Source organism: Orbicella faveolata, unplaced genomic scaffold (assembly GCF_042242905.1).
Source record: "Orbicella faveolata isolate gen_17 unplaced genomic scaffold, um_ofav_v1 contig_25, whole genome shotgun sequence".
In the NCBI taxonomy this organism is placed as follows: Eukaryota; Metazoa; Cnidaria; class Anthozoa; order Scleractinia; family Merulinidae; genus Orbicella; species Orbicella faveolata.
In genome coordinates, this window is record NW_028301553.1 from 6,608,006 (window position 1) to 6,624,931 (window position 16,926).

A 16,926-nucleotide genomic window follows, 5' to 3' on the forward strand; every position below is an offset into this window, starting at 1 on the left:
CTCTTACCCTCTCGAGGAGCTGCCTTGTTACAGGAGCCCATCACAAGGAGCGTGCAACTCCCATACTAAGCCTATGTCACGGAATTTTTTTTATCAGGCCAGTCTATTTTTAGACTTCTTTTCCCGCGAAATAGGTCACTTCTGGTCCATATGAGCGAGCATAGGAAAGGAAAAAAATGTCGGGGTTGTCCGTGCTTGTGATTGGTCACTGAGGTTCCTGCGGGGGTCTGAATTCGCGGTAAATTCAAACTAAATAGAGATCGGTCTGTGAAAACGTCGTGACAGGAATATGGGGTAGTTGCACGCTCCTAGTGATGGGCTCCTGCTTGTGATAAATAAATCTTACTTCAAAAACTTTAATTGTCCTGCTTTGTGGTCAACGTAAGTCATAAAACAATTAAATTTCTGTCCTCCTGTATGTCTGGATGAGCTAGAAGATTTCACATTTGTTCACATAAGACTAATAAACGAAATTTCTCTTCGCTGTTAATTAATAGTCAACTGAAGCATCGCTGGGTATCGTCGTGTGACTCTCCCGACAAAACACAACTAACGTAAAAGTTTTTAATGTAGTCATCTAGATACCATAGAGGTACGTCTCCTTCCGAAATCACGTGATAATGAAAATCTCGAATATCGTATTTTCGTCCCAGGGTTGCTTCGGACTCATTGCGCATCCTCCAAATCTCTTGTTGACCAATCATGTAAGAGGTAGCCTGGCCAGGCCAAGCCTGGTAACGAGTAATTTCTTTGGTTACGATGTCACTGTCGTTCCACATATAATGCCTAAGTAAGGTCAGTGCTTCGTCACGTGACATGTCCTTGTGATGTAGACTCGTGTCGATGACGAGGCGGAGTGCTCGCCAGATTTGAGACTTAATCACTCCGTACCGACGCAATGGTTGACCTTTGTACAAATCTACGAGGATAATCGAGAGTAAAATGTGTTAAAATTACGCCAAGGCAGGCGTTTTGTGAGCGAGTTGAATTGATCATCAAATGGACTGTTTGCTATCGACTGGCCATAGAAACCCAAGTTTTTAATTAACGTTTTTACCTGAGTCAAGACTCATAAGGGGATACTCCGTGTAGGTGGCCCATCCTTCTTTGTACGCTGTGATGCTGGTTCGTTTTAACATACTTGGACAAGAAGCTCTGCTAAAAAATTATAAATTACAAGACAAAGTGTTTGAAACGTAAGTTGCTGTAGAACGCTTTAGAAAAGTTTTTACCTTAACAAAGTCTCTGGATGAAACCCTAGCTATTGCGCAACACTTTCATGTGGTACTGTTTATTATGCTGTACAAGGTGGTTTTAACTTTTGAGTCTATTTTTGAAAATTCGTAGTATGCGACAATTCAAATGAAAGCTATCGAGCAGTACTTTCATGGGGCACTGTTTATTATGCTGTACAAGGTGGTTCTAACTTTTTAGTCTGTGGACGAAACCATAGCGTGTGACCATTCAAATGAAAGCTATTGAGCAACATGTGGTATTGTCTATGATGTTGGTACTGTTCATGTGGTACTGTTTATCATGCTGTTTATCTGTACGAGGTGGTTCCAACTTTTAATTCTGTGGATGAAACCCTGGTTTGTGACCATTCAAATGAGTAGTGCTCAGTAGTACTTCCATGTGGTACATACCCCTTACTAACCGAGTTCGAGGGCCGTACTGTAAGTTACGGACCGAGTTTTCCCCCCATCGATTTATGGCCCAAGCGCGAAGCGCGCGGGCCATAAATCGAAGGGGGAAGAACGAGGATCCGTAACTTACAGTACGGACCGAGAAAACGAGGTTAGTAAGATATTTATTATATCTCTACTGTGTGTCTGGCGGGCTCAGGAACGATTTCTATTCACCCGGAACGGCTTCAGATTTCAGTGACGCACTTTGAAAGCAAAACGACTCAATTTGAAATCGTTAAGAGACTCTTAAGTCGTTAGCCGGTTTTAATACACAATTTAAGAAGTAAAAGAACGTTTTAAACTTTTAATTGCTAAAAAAGTTAAGAACACTTGGCGACAAATCACGAAACATTTTGGCAGCAAAAACAGCATTAAATTTTAGCGGGCCATACAGTAGATTACGGCCCGCTAAATTGACCAATCACAGCGCGTGTACTAACTGAGAGATATAATAATGTTTATTATGCTGTACAGAATGATTCTTACTTGTAAGTCTGTGGAGGAAATCTAGTGTGTGACCATTCAAATGAAAGCTATTGAGTAGTACTTTCGTATGATAATCATTTTTTCTCAACATTTTATTTTTCTCTTACTCACCGAGGCTTAAACACATCCTTGTAGCTTGCGTCCTGGAGGTGATGGCCAGGGATACCTTCGTGTACTGTTGTAGTCCACTCCATGAACTCAGATCCCATCTTATCAACAAAGAATGGCAATTTGTACCTGCCTGTGAACCGACAGTTACTCAGGGAGGGGGTGTAAGTGGCCACGCCAACAGAAGGAGAAAAATTGATGACTGGCTCAACGGGACAAGCTGGTACGGTCCTTCTCTCGCCCACAAAGTAAAATAAATTGAGTATTTTTGCTCGCATCAATGTTAACGTGCTGCGAGCGATTTCTATCCAGTGTGTCATGGTGGAATATCGCCGAGGACAGTTAACAGCTGCGTCTGGTTAACAAGTGAACAAGTAATTAATGCAAAATTACAGGTATTAACACAGAGAAACAGAGACCGGAAATCAAATTCTTTAAACCGCTCGATCCAGAGTCCTGATGTATTAACATGCCTGCGCACCTCACACACTTCACTCTACCACACTTACTTTTGATGCACTTCTGGAAAGCTTCCTCGTCAGACTCGTTTTTTGGAAAAGGCTGTTTGTTGAGGTAAAACGAATAAGACTTCAGACGGCTTTTGAATTCCGACACAGCCTCGCTCTCGTTTCCTTGTCCTGTTATCGTCTTTGCGATGTCGACAGCTTGACGGTAATATCTGGTCAGTTCTCTCCATCCAAGATCATGCACTTCGTCTAAATCAGTGAAAGAAACACAAACAGGTCAACGTCATGCGCTCAAAACAATCTCGTTCACAGAGACTGCGATCTTTTTTGGTCAGCGCCAAGAATCGTGAGTTCCAGAGGAAATCAGCAGGTGAGCCAGCATTAGTCACAGCGGTTGTTCGCTGTACGCATATCCAGAAACCGTTCTTAAAGCAATCTGATTTTCTTCTTCCCGTTATTGACTTTGTCTAGAGAGTGGGGCATTTTGCGAGCTGAAAATGCTCAGGAATGAATGCTAGTGAAGAGAACATGAGAGTAAGAGAGTTCATCTCCCACATAGCCCTTAGCCTTGAGGTAATTCCTCTCTAGTTCTTTTTACATATGGTATCCAGCTCTCCCGCGGATAATGCTATCGTGCGCATTGCGTAGATGTTCTCTTGGAGAATGGAAATGCGTATAAAGCCACTTGAGCTGACCTCCTGATTAAAATTCGCTTCACTAGATCTATTTCTAGACCCTTGCTGAATTTTCTGCAGACGAGAGTGATAGATGTTAATCACCGTTTTTAGGGTCGTCACGCAACGTTTTTGGGAGAAGCGTTGCGTGACGACCCTAATAACGGCTGCGAAGGAGACTAAGAATATATTCTGACTGAAGTCGGAAAATATCGGTTGAATTACGCATGTCCATGCAACAAACTCGAGGCTCAATGGAGTAGCAGGTGTTTTACTTCTGTTCATTTTCATTGCCTTTAATACCAATCAAAATCGAGCCTGTAAAGGAAACGAGATTGCATGCTTAAAGGGTAAAAAATATATATGAAGGTTGGCAACAACCGCTGTTTCAGTGTTCTGAAACCGCACTGGTTTGTGTTTTTCTTTACTAATTAGAACTTCACTGGAACTTCAAACTTAATTGTCTTTATGTTACTTTTCAAAATCTGAGCTTCCATCTTGAGGTTATGGCTTATCTGCGGGTGCAGTTTATACAGGAACGTTTACGAAGTTAGTCATTAAACTAAAATCTTGTGCAAAATGTGCAGGGTTTGAGCTCGATCTGCGAACAATAAATAGCAGGCCCCAAAACACTTTTTTAATAATTCGCGCAAGCCAAAGGTGGTACTGAACCGTGATATAGCTCTCTCTCTCTCTCTCTCTCTCTGGGGGGACTTGGCCACTGGAGATATTTGTCCTCAAAATCACCATAGTTTGCCATGCCATTTTACATGGGTAGTTATTAACTTAAATTGATTGACAGGTTATCATTCAAATTACATGAAACTCCCGTATATAACTCACGAAGGACGTATTTACAGTCGTGTACAGCCACAATTGAATTGGATGAATTGCTCATGTTTGAGAGCCCCTACTTTTACCCTTATTTAGTGTAGTATTTAAAGGAATTTATGTAAAAAAAAAAAGTAGGGGGTGGTGTAAGTCCCCCGGAAAATTGCAATTTTGAAACCGTTTTGGCTCTTTGAGTTATTGGGTATGCCCTTCAATCTGGCCAAGTTTCACTGAAATCGTTGAGATGGCATGTATCACCCCTGCCTGGTCCACTGGTCAAGGTCAAGATATGAATACTTGCCTGGAGTGTAGCTTGTCGTAGTAAAGTACGATAGAATTTCTTTATAGGCGTCCTTTCCCTTCATTATCTTTTCCGTGCCATCCAGTGTTTGATTTGTCGTTTTTGATGTTCTTGTCCCGTTTAAGTAGACATGATCGACAGGCCTCGTTCCCAGACCACTGGATACATTATCGGGTACACAGTGTGTCATGTGATCATTTTCAAGATACTCAAACAAACTGACCAGCGGCTTTCCAACAAATTTGATGACACCATCGTAAAGGGAATCTGACATATTTTTACCATATTTCTCAATCCATGCAGATAAATCTCGTATCGGAACATGAGATACGAAGTCTTGTATACGAGAGTGTACCCCATACCAAGACAACACAGCATCGGGCTTTTTGCGGGTAAAAAGGTCGAGATTATATTGTTTCACGCACTCTATTCCCTCGGCGCATTCGCTTATTGACCGGACCATTCCTGTCGTCACGCCTCTCTGTAGGTTAAGTTTGTACTGATCGATACCTTGTTGATATTTTGGCAGCATGTTCAAGGCATCTTCTGCAGCTGTCATAGTTTTGTTCTCCTTCGTAAGAAATATGTACAGTCCTCGGCTTACGTGACTTGACAGCGAGGCGATTGGCTCAGACTTGCATCTCTGACTGGGACCCAACATCCAGGCTCCTAAGCGGAATGAAAGGGAAATGCACTAAGTTTACAAAGAATTCAATGAATTCATCAACCTATCTGTCTGTCCATCCGGCCGTCCGTCCGTTCATCATTCATTCATTCATTCATTCAGCCAGTGAGTCAGTCATTCAGTCAGTCAGTCAGTCAGTCAGGTAGGTCAATCAGTCAAGTCGTCAAGCAGACAGTCAGTCCGTCAGTCCCTTAGTCCGTCAATCCGTCCGTCCGTCAGTCCGTCAGTCCGTTCAACGTCAGTCCGTCAGTCCCTTAGTCCGTCAATCCGTCCGTCCGTCCGTCCGTCCGTCAGTCCGTCAGTCCGTCCGTCCGTCCGTCAGTCAGTCCGTCAGTCCGTCCGTCAGTCCGTCGGTCCGTCAGTCCGGTCTACCAGCTGTCCATCAAGCAGTTCGTTATCAGTCAGTCACTCAAAAATTAGTTAGTTTTTCATCAAAATAATAATAATAATAATAATAATAATAATAATAATAATAACAATAGCAATAACAGTAATAATAATATTGATAATAATACTTTATTTATATAGCGCTATTTCTATCACTATCCAGTAGCGTTTGACTGTTCGTTTAAGTTTTGATACGCAAACACTGGTGACGTTCTCCTTCAACGTTACTCACTAAATTAAAATCTGCTGCAGACCAGGAGGAACAACTCCCTGTTCAGTAAAAGACATCTTAACTCAGTAAAACCAAGTGCAGGAATAGATTTACGGTCAAAAATGACTAACCTGTGTAATAATTGTTCTCGTAGGGTTTCCCAAAGAAATGCTTTAATTCGTGTTCAGCAAATGCTAAAAGTCTTCTTTCTCTTAGCTTGAGTCTTCCCGTGTTCAAGCTGGCTCTTATCTCCAGAAGTTTTTCGTAAAGTGTTCGTGTTTGGTCGGTTAACATTTTAGCTGTCTTCGGCGCTGGATCGTAAGGTTGGAAAAGATCCTTGGTGAAATAACTTTTGTAAGGCGTGAAGCTGCTCTGTACCCCTTTGACCTTGGCGAAAAAGGACTCTAAACCTGTGAGTCATAAAATTGCAACGTATATACTGATAAAGAAAAGGAACACTTATCATACCATATAGATAAACAAAAAAAGTAATAGAAATTACACGGTGACATTGGTAACTATAAATTTTTCGGTAAGATGCAGAGTTAGAGGAAAAGTAGAGTGTGACTTGCTTTAATTGGAAGGAGGTTACTGCAATCAGCCAGTTACAGCAAAACTTAAGTTTTTAGTACCCTTAATTATTGCATGCACGCACGTTTACTAGAGAGAAAAACAATCAAATGCATTCTCCAATCTAAATGGCATTGTCAGACTCGTTCCCAGTCCTTTAAGCTTCGTTCGCATGGTTGGCATCATAGGTGAGTGGAAATTGTTAACCGCAATGCCATTTTGACTACTAATGAGTAGAGACTGGGTTCCAGTAGTTGGGTTTTACACCACTGTTTAGTGTTAGCAATGTCACTGATAAACGCCTCGATTTTTCTAGCCGGCAGTCCTTTCCGGAAGCTTCCATCGTTTACGCTGGATTGTAACTTTCCTCCCCTTTTCGTGTGACAAATTTAGAATTTTTAAATCCTCATAGAATACGAGAATAGCATCTCAGAGTACCTAGATTTTTACATTTTCTACCGAACATTTTTTCGCGCCAATACCCATTTTTCTGGAATGTTTTAGTCTGTCCCTGTATGGTATTTACTAGTAAACACAGCAGACAACCGGAACTCAAAATAATAAGATTTCTGTCTTCTTTTCAAACCAGGGGAATTTTTAGAGTGACTTATTAAGTGTAACGTATATCACAAAGAAATAAGATCTATTGTAGGTTCCAAGGGGTTGGCTATGCATTTGACTATTGTTTAACGGCTTATTTTTTCTGCTGTTTGCATTGCTAAAAAGTGCATTGTCAAAAGGGATTTTGAATCAATGCGTTGTGACAAATTTCTAAGCATTGTTCTATAACCAAATTCCAGTCTGTAATTTCAAGGCGATCAAAAAAGCATACGGTGGAAAAATATGTCAATTTTGGTGAATCACCGCACTACAGATGTTTTTTTTTCTTTCCTTTTCTTTTCTTTTTTCTTTTTTTTTTTTTTTTTTTTTTTTTGAATGATCGCCGAAATAAATACTGGCAAAGGTTTACTTCTAAAAAAAACATTGGAAGGAAAACAAATAAATCGAATGGCTTTGCATAGCATCTGCACAGGTTTTCTTTTAACACTAATGTAAATAATGTGAATTATTATGCAAAGCATGGAGACATCTGTATTATAAAAAAAAAAGGTTATAAGCTTACCTGCAAGCTTCGCTTCCAAAGAAAACGCACAGGGATTTTCTTTTTTTGAGTCATTTTTGCTGCTAAAGCATGTCATATTGCATGGTCCTTCTTCGTCAATGGCATTAGCTGAAACCTTGCCTTTCGTGGCAGTTTTCTGGGTTTGCGACAAAACAATTAGCACCACTCCAGTTACGAGACAACAAACTCCCAACACGAACACGACAGCAGCTAAAAGGCAAATTCTCGAATGTTGTCGCTTTACATGATCCGATGAAGAATCCCTGCTTGAGTAATCTGGCAGGATTTGATCAGGCGAGATGGAGTTCAACTCGTGGTCGCCCATAACGCGATTTAGAAGTGTCGGAAAATATTTACAAACGACGTATCGCCACCAACGAAATATTTGATATTGGATTATGACAACGGAGTGATGAGAGAAGCTGTAACATACGGTGTTGTGATCTGCTTGACAACTCATTGACGCTTTAAAGATTTAAAAATTCAACACAGTAAATTGTTATTGATTGACTTTAAAAACTGGGATTGGATTAAATCTTTTTATTTATTTTAGGGAAATTTAAGTCAAAATATTTACCTTACAGTTAAAAATCGATCTAAAAGTCAGATTACCAGTGATAATGCTACAACAAAAACCCCACGGATTATTGGATAAAATACGTAAAATATGTGAAATCTAATCTGTTAAATATTAAATATAGTTTAAAATCCTAACTGTGGATACTCATTTCAGCATACATCTGTCTCTCAAATCCTTTATCATCAAATTTTTGCCGCAAATTACCTAACTTGTAAATGATAAGGATCTTAGGACTGAAGTTAATTAATATTTTAACCTCGGGAGATGAAACTGAGGAAATTAGTTTGCCTTTGTTTCTGATATCAGCTTTTAAATGTTATGACCTCAAACAAGTTGACGTCAATTCGACTAGCGATGAAAGACGTGCGCTTTTTGTGCCATTTGAACACTATAAGTACAAGAAAACGTGACTGATTTGAAGCAATAAAAAAAAAAACAGTGAAATATTCTTATATAATTTTTTTGCTTGACCTACACGCATTCATCAAAAATATAAGTAATCTTTTTCTTTTTTTTTTTCACAAAACCCGAGTTAATAAAAATACAAATAAGCGTGTGCACTTTGAAACAGAAATTTTTTGGCCATATTTCAAAAAGCGTATCGAGTTATAATTAACAACTGGTGAGAGATTTTTTGCCAAAAACCTCAAAATCCCTAGTTTGACTGCGGCAAAATTTATTTGCGAAAACGAAATATCTACTAATGACAAAAAATTCCACCTTTTTCTTGGTTGCACTTCAAACCTCTTCTGTTATTTTGAAACTCTTCTGTTACTTTCTATTTTACCCTTTTTACACGTTTTGTAAAAGTACGGAAAGCCATTTGCGTCCATGCAAAACGAAATATATAGAAATAATAATAAAAAAAGATTAAAACATTTTTGGGGTCGACATAATCTGGCCTCAAAAATGGGTTTATGATCAGTTTTTTCTTGATCAATAATTAATGTATAACAGAAGCATATGATATGCTTCTGATGTATAAATATCAGCGTGTTTCTTCGCTTGAGTACGAGTTGTAAATACTTGGATAATGTTCTGAAGTGCTATTATTTACAAAGAATCATCTTCAGAGGAAGTTTGTCGTTAGAAACGCTGAAAACCCAACTTGACGTGATAAGTGAATGTTTCACCTTTTGAGGCAATTAACAGGACTACTTTTGCGAAAATAGAACTAAAGATATGAATTACTCTAAAGGCATTGCTTTCAATTTTTGTAAACATTTTCCCCCTATTCCTCTGCTAATCCTGTTTTCCAGTCCAAGTTCTAACTTTCCAGTTACACGTGGCAAGACGAATGCGCTTGCGCCGTTCCTCGTTGAAACATGGCGGATGAAACGGGACGAAATTATGCTAGTGGTTTAAATTTGCGTTTGATATGTTCAAGTTGAATTAATTTCGTTAGATTGACATCTACAATGATTTATAATCTTCAAATTTTATTCCTGGTTTTATTAAGCCTACCAAACGTCGCAAAATGTAAAACTGTTCGCGGTATTTTTAGCTCCAGACTTGCTCGTCTGTACCAAGGGCAGTATCTAACCAAGTTCTGTTTTTACGGTAAGTTCTAGTTTACTTGGCTGAATTTATCGGACAATAGATATTTTTTCCTTTGGCATAGCGGAAAATTGAGTCCTAATAGCAAGTAATAAAGAGTGTTTGGTGCGCAGACAAATCTTTGGAATGTTTGAAAACAGCTAGCGCCAGCGTTCGCTTTCTCCAAGTTACCTGTACCTCGAGTTTTAAACAGGACCTCTCTTGCCGGGGCGAACTGTTACATGTAAACTTGTTTGGTTGATTTGGTGGAAGTTTCTTGATTAACAGAGTCCCATTCAGTCCAGCTGTAATTGCACTTTAGAAATTATTTTCCTAGAGGAAGTGGTACTACTGTAATTGTATCGTGTTGAATAGCAACACTTCCGGTTGTTTCATGTTCTGTTCCTCAAAGGCTAACTTTACAGCGTATAGAAAGAAAATAACGACAGAAACAATTTTATCCTTGGCTCTGTCAAGTTGTAGAAAAACTTGTGAAGGCTTGGGATCATTGTGGAAATCTCAAAGAGACGTTTTTCTCAGGTCTGTACTTCCTCCTTTTTCATTTGATCAGATCCTAAAAAGGTCCAGCTGGAATATCATAAATTCTGGTCTGAACTAGGAGTCAATTCATGCTTTTTTACATGCAGTTTTAGGTGGTGCCTCCTATCTATGGGTTATTTCATCACAGGCTCAGAATGACATATGGTTCGCAACAGCCATGCCAAACGTTTTTTTTTTTTTTTCTTCAGTCAAAGCACCTTGTACGCAACTGAGATTTGTTTCTTTGTTGAAAAATTCATTAGGTGAAGCACTAATTACTTTCAAGCTGAACACAACTTCAAGTGGGAAGCTTTACTTCTACCTTGACGAGAAATGGCCCCAGGTTGAAAAATCTTCACAATGCCAAAACAAGCTGGATATGGCACAATATTCATGTAAGTTATGAGTGTGAAGTGATTTGTTTTATGGCATAATTTTATGTTTTACTCTGAAGCATTTAACCTCTTACATCACATGATAATTTTTTTTTCGTCTATAGTAGTGACAGCAGTAGTCAAGGCACACTGACTTAGTGGTCAGTGTGATGGTCTCTGAAACTTTGTAACAAGTAGTCTGGGTGAAATTGTGGCCAGGGTTATTGCAATGCGTTCTTGCCAACTTGGCAATGCACTTTACTTTTCTCTTTCTACCATGGGGTATTAATAACAATTAACATGCAAACTAAGTGGCTGGGGTGGTAACCCTGAATATGTGACAGGCTAGTACACCCAATCCAGGGGGGTAATAGAAAATGCTCCTGATCATATATGTTAAGAACCAGCCAAATGTGCCACTCTTGCACAAACTTGCCAGTTGCTGAGGACTTCTTTGATTATTCTCCTTAGATTACTCAGGCTCTCAGAGCCATCTCCACCCCTAAGAGGGGAGGGGGGGGGGGGGTTACTAGATACAAAGTTTTATAGAAGCTCTGCCCCGAGGTCCGATGTCCAACCCCTTCTTTTGTATACCCTCCACTATCTCCAAGGGGTAGAAAGGGGATTATTTACTATTAAATAAACCTTTTTGACTTAGTGACTGACTATTTTTAACACAATAACCATTCCCTTTCAGTTGGACTAGACTCGGTGTCTGGAGAGAACAAATTTTCCCCCTGGGATGACCCCAAGGTCTGGCATGTCTTGTACGCTGATTCTGTGACTTGCGACCCTAGTGTGCCAGCTCTTGACGATGTTACTTTCACCTTGGAAATGCTTAATCCTGATTCTGGAGGAAAACCATCTAGTCATTGTGGTTGTGATGAGACAGGTTAGCCTTAATTTTGCGGGCTATTTAAAAACAGAAGTCTAGTACATGTTTATTATCAAGATCACGAGGTGGTGTAGGGCGGTTCCATTAAGTATTTATTAATTTAGTAATAGCAGCTTGAAAAGATAGATTCTTGTTAATTTCCCAGGGTTGCTGTCATTTTATGAAGTGCTGGCATTCCTGTATTTTGCTGGAGCAATAGCTTATGGTCAGCGTCTGTGGCAAACGATCCAGAAAGGTGGACCCATGCACCTGGTATGCTTAATATCAACTCTCCTTTCTGGTGTCTATGTATTTTTTTTTTTTTTATGTTAGTTGTGATAATTTAATGATACATCAGGACTAAATTCCTTAGATGATGAGTTTTGTTATTCTTATCACCTGTCTGCTTGACTTTATATTGATACTGTAAGGAGAAATTGGATTTTGATCAAGCTTCATTTTAAGATATTTACATTTTTAATTCATCAGGTAAAATCTATCATGTCTTCACATAAGCATCATTGCAATCGGCTGAGGGAATTTTTGCTGATTTAACATAATGTGTACATGCACTTTATTGAGCATCCCTGAAAAGGGTTTTTCAGCATCGAGATTGAAATACAGAAAATCAAATCACAATAAATAAATAACAGAGATATCTAGAAACATTACATGACGTTATTTTCTATCATTCATATCTCACTTAGCTGTATTAGGAACACAGAAGTAAAATTATGAAATGTCTTGATTTTTAGTGAGTGTGGCATAGTAGTAAATGGCAGTGATACAATACACAGCCCAAAATTCTAAATAAACCAGAGAAACGTGCCTTTAAATGTTTTTATTCTTTCTCTTTATTTCAGGTGATAAAAATGCTGTCAATTGCTATGATTTACCAGGCTACAGGGCATTTTCTTACTTTAATTCATCTCTACAGGTAATTGAATCCTTCTCAGCCTTTTTAGAGAAGTTTCAAAACATCTTCCATGCTTTCTATTGACTTCTTACAACATAAGTGGATGTTTGGGAGAATGAGAAATGCTTTGTGGAACAAATCAAAATGAAACAATCCTAGTTAGAGGAATTATTGTTTTGAAGGAAGAAAAACATCAGATGTAATATAATTAAACAATTAACAGCAACAACTTACAACACCAGCATTTAATTATGTTTGGTTTACAAAATACTATAATAATTTATAGTGTAATAAAGGAATGCATTGTATCTCAGGTGAAATGTGTTAGTTTACGTGCATTGTCTTTGAAAATGATGGAGATGTAACCACAGAGCGTATTTGATTTTTCTCATTTTTCATCTTTGACAAAACTTAGATATTCAAAGGATGGCGAAGGTTACCCTTTTCTCAGCAAGCTGTCTACAGGTAAACATTAAATAAAACAAGTTTAATTGAAACTTGTTTATCTTTTTACTCGTGGCTTGCTTGTGATTATAATGTAACTACCATAAATTTTGCAATGTTCATTTTGGGAATTTTGGAATTTACTACTGTAGTAATTTTTCTTAGGTCTCTTGGCATCGTAATCCCAAAAGGGCCTCTTTTGGTTGTTTCTGTAAACAAGTCTGTTTTTGTGAGGTTGGACAACAGGCCAAATGATTTTTTTGTTCCTGTGATAACTATTGATGCCTTCTATAGGCTTATTACTTACTGTGTGTGTTTATTTAATTTAAAGTCATCTTCTTTGTTGTGTTTGATTTTACAGCTGCAGATGGCCTAGGTGGCTATCAGATGTTATTTATGATGGCCAAGTTGTCCACAGGATGGACTCTTAGTTCCTCATTCTCAACACTGGATCCAAAACAGATGAAACAAATTAGTATTGGCGTGATTGCAATTTCAGTTTTTGAGGTGCAGTTTTGTATGTTTACAAATAGGAAGAAGTTGAGTGCACTAGTGAAAAAAAATTGATCATCTACATGTAATTCAATCAGACTTGATCAGAAACACACTCTGTAAGATTTTTATTCATTGTGGGGTTCCAGGCAATTTCCACACTTGCATGAAGAATGGTTATTTGGTTTGTACCCCCCCCCCCCTTTCCCCCATGGAATTTCTAGTACCTTCCCTTTAAAAATTTGGCTATTTAATCATCCCAACCCCCCTGGAATTTCCAATGACTATCCTTGACCAGTTTGGCTATGGATATTTTATGGACCTGCACATTCTAAAATAGGAAAAGACTGCAAATGAAAATGTAGCGAGTCCCCAGAGATTAAAAGTTTTAAGATTCATTTAATCCACAGTCATACCGTATTCTATGATTCAGTTTATCTTGGTCATTAGTAGAGCAGAACAATAATGAAATGTAAAATACTGACATAGTGCAAATTCTAAACTGTTTGCTGGTATTTCCAGGTTATATTAACCTCTTGGGAGATGACTCTTCTTCTAGTCCTTGTTAAAATTGTTGTAGCTGGAGCATTTGCTGTAAATATAAGTAGAAAAGTTTCAGAGGAGAGAAGTACACTCCGTAGAGAATTTTATATTAAATTTGCAAAGGTGAGTGTTGATCCATTTCTTTTTACGCCATACAAGGTGGTTTAAATTTTTATGTCACGAACCTTGGGCTTGTGTTTGACCATTCAGATCCATTCACCATTCAGATTGTAAACATTATTTAATCAAATTGGGCAGTCCTTATTTGTGGTATTGTTAATTATGCTGTGCAAATTTGGTCTAACTCATGAAACTCTAGTGTGTGGTCATTCAAATGAAAGCTATTGAGCAGTACTTTCATGTGGTACTGTTTATTATGCTGTACAAAGTGGTTCTAACTTCTAAGTCTGTGGATGAAACCCTAGTGTGTGACCATTCAAATGAAAGCTATTGAGCAGTACTTTCATGTGGTACTGTTTATTATGCTGTACAAAGTAGTTCTAACTTCTAAGTCTGTGGATGAAACCCTAGTGTGTGACCATTCAAATGAAAGGTATTGAGCAGTACTTTCATGTCATACTGTTTATTGTGTTGTACACATGATGACATGGAAGTTCTAACTTTTAATGGTGGTTTTCTTTCATGGAGTGACAGTTTGACTTTTGTATATTTTTCCAGTGTTGTTTAACCTGGCTTTTAGCATATCCTGCCTTAGCAATAGTGTCATTGGTTTTACCTGTCCACTCTAGATTTAAGGTAAGTAATATGGAACAGTTAAAGTAAAACCCATATATTTACCCCAATATAACAAAGTACAGCCAAAGGGATTCAAAAAATATGTTCATTGGAATGGAAGTATAGCAGAAGCTAATCCCTGTCAAAATGAATTCGCATTAAAAGTATGACACAAGGACCACAAGGCAGTGTATGCAGGCCATGATAAGACTGGATTGATCGCCAAGGATACTAATGTTGTGAATGATGTACACCTTGAAATAAAAAAAATCCTTATTCATTTTGCCCAGTTTTTCTACAGTTCATGTTTTCTTTATTGTGCAATGTTTCACGCTGCAAGTAACTGAACGCCTGATAGAGGCTCTTTCTCTGGAGTTTTGATATGCCACACTTACATTGAGGAATGACATGTCTCTTTGAAAAATATCTACTAGCCTACATTTAGCACTCTGATTACTGATTTGGTAATACTGCTATTTGAGAGTTCACATTATATACCAAATACTTCTTACTAGATAAGCAATTAAATTCTTTTCTGCTAGCTAATGCAAGTATTAAATTTTGAACCGCTACCTAAATGTATTTCTGTTCAATTCAGGTAATAACATGGGGCTTGTTGACAGTTCAGTGCATATCAATCCTGTTATTATACAGACTGTTCTTATCACGGAGTCTGTACTGGGAGGTATCTTCCCTGGCAACTAGCACGCTTCCTCTACGACTGGACAGGGGCTATGGAGCCAAGACCTACAACTCTGAAACGAGGACTGTTAGAATACATAAACATATTGCAGTGAATTAGGCCAATTCTGCTCAAAGATTATTTTTCTGTTTGTGGTTCTGGATGTTCAGATTGCCTCTGTAACTTCAGACAATATTCTCCAAGGAAGGAAGTGCTTAGCATAAGTTTTATTTAAAGATGCATTGAAGTGGGAACACCCTACAAACGGAGAAACCTTTCAATCCCTTCTGTTATCTAGTCGCAAAAGATTTTTCAAATTAAACTGCGCGAAGTTGCTTAACATTTCCTTTGAGATGTGATTCACGACGTCAAAGTTCGCGAATAAAAGCGTGCAAAGAAACGCAAACATTTGATTTCGTGAAACATTCACGTAGTTGTGTCAAGATTTCCGGCAGCCAGCTACCCTGCGAGAGGGGGTGCTTTACATTATGCCAAAAATTTCCGGTAATTTCGGTCAAAAGTCAAATGGAAAGGGTCCGTTTCGGTTCTGTCCAATCGGAATTTTCGGGGCCACCTCTGGAGGTGATCCACTTTGATCGGTCAGACCGATTGGACCGAAGTTTGCCGTTCTATTTTGACAAACCGGTTTATTGCCCTGTTTGTCTTCAGTAGATTTCAGTGAATTCGGGAAAGGATTTAAAAATAGTAAGAGTCATTCCTCTCGGTTGGCCCGGTTCGGATCGGAAAATGTCGTTCCATTTTCCTCGGTTAGTCCTGCTGGCCGTCTGACCGATCGCTCTGGCATAAAGAAAAGCATCCAGAGATTTCTTTTTCTTTCTGCTTCAAATGTTCGTCTCGCAGGGTAGCTGAGCCGGGAATTGTTTCCAAAAAACTAGATACCCGGCAGTCTGAAATTCTAATAGGATTTCCACTAAACATCTCTTGGAATAGAGCTTTCTTCAGAAATGTCAAGAGATTTCAAGTAGTTGTGTCGAGTTGTGGAATTTTTCGAGCTTGGCCTTACTATAGGATCTCGATGTTCTCGACATTTTGCAAATATTCGCACTCTGGCTCACGGAGTCAACTCTCATAGAATGATATCCACAAAAATTACAACAGGCCATTTTCGAGTTACCTTGTGCCTCTGTTTCAAAACCGAGCCCTCGCGCAAATCTTTTCATATGAAAATGAGTTTGATTTAACCTGTAGGGGGAACACATTTTCATATGAATGGTTTTGCACACGGACTCGTTTCGACACAGACGCAAAAGGCAACGAGCTAGAGTGTTCGAGATTTGTTCAGAAATGCCAAACGATTCTAAATATTGTTTTGCTTTTGTACTGGATGGAGGTTTTCGTTTTATTATTGACTAATTGATTGACTGATTTATTCATTTAATTAAATATTGATTTTTGACGTTAATTAGTTTTTAGCTAGGACTAAAAGATCCAAATCAGTTGTAAAAGTTCCCAAGTTTATTGACCTACTTTATTAAGTAAATGTATTGTTAAGGACGTTCGCGCTAATAGTTTCTGCGCATCCTTACCGCGCACGCAAATTCACACGCCACGTCAAGCATCGAGCGTTGGCGCTAAGTACTAAAATAAACAATCATAGGGCAGATGGCCATAGGCCCTTTGCAGCTGGGGTCATGTGACCAAATTTTTCCTAGAAAATT

At 38.6% G+C, this 16,926-nt stretch overlaps 2 protein-coding genes across 2 annotated transcripts; one reads left to right on the plus strand and one right to left on the minus strand.

Moving 5' to 3' along the window:
- Positions 1–355: 355 nt before the first annotated feature.
- LOC110047072 (uncharacterized) lies at positions 356–8,064 on the minus strand. The gene is made up of 7 exons (XM_020752807.2): positions 7,532–8,064; positions 5,970–6,248; positions 4,556–5,224; positions 2,792–2,998; positions 2,286–2,637; positions 1,058–1,158; positions 356–919 (listed from the first exon to the last, which is right to left on the minus strand). The coding sequence occupies exons 1-7, from the start codon at positions 7,989–7,991 to the stop codon at positions 498–500; spliced, it is 2,490 nt and encodes an 829-aa protein (XP_020608466.2). The 5' UTR covers positions 7,992–8,064; the 3' UTR covers positions 356–497.
- Positions 8,065–9,408: 1,344 nt separating this feature from the next.
- On the plus strand, positions 9,409–16,670 carry LOC110047017 (integral membrane protein GPR180-like). Its single transcript, XM_020752735.2, has 10 exons — positions 9,409–9,671; positions 10,451–10,582; positions 11,259–11,453; positions 11,602–11,708; positions 12,299–12,372; positions 12,767–12,816; positions 13,157–13,302; positions 13,810–13,953; positions 14,509–14,586; positions 15,164–16,670. Exons 1-10 carry the CDS (start codon positions 9,530–9,532, stop codon positions 15,365–15,367), a joined length of 1,272 nt encoding a protein of 423 aa, XP_020608394.2. The 5' UTR covers positions 9,409–9,529; the 3' UTR covers positions 15,368–16,670.
- Positions 16,671–16,926: the final 256 nt, after the last annotated feature.

Bases quoted from the DNA above. Each gene is read 5' to 3' on its own strand.
- LOC110047017 (XM_020752735.2), top strand. From the start codon at position 9,530: ATGATTTATAATCTTCAAATTTTATTCCTGGTTTTATTAAGCCTACCA. The intron at 11,454-11,601 runs GTTAGCCTTAAT...TTAATTTCCCAG, and splicing joins TTGTGGTTGTGATGAGACAG to GGTTGCTGTCATTTTATGAA. The intron at 12,817-13,156 runs GTAAACATTAAA...TTGATTTTACAG, and splicing joins TCTCAGCAAGCTGTCTACAG to CTGCAGATGGCCTAGGTGGC.
- LOC110047072 (XM_020752807.2), bottom strand. From the start codon at position 7,991: ATGAGTTGTCAAGCAGATCACAACACCGTATGTTACAGCTTCTCTCAT. The intron at 5,225-5,969 runs GTTAGTCATTTT...CATTCCGCTTAG, and splicing joins CGAGAACAATTATTACACAG to GAGCCTGGATGTTGGGTCCC. The intron at 1,159-2,285 runs GTGAGTAAGAGA...ATAATTTTTTAG, and splicing joins AAGGATGTGTTTAAGCCTCG to CAGAGCTTCTTGTCCAAGTA.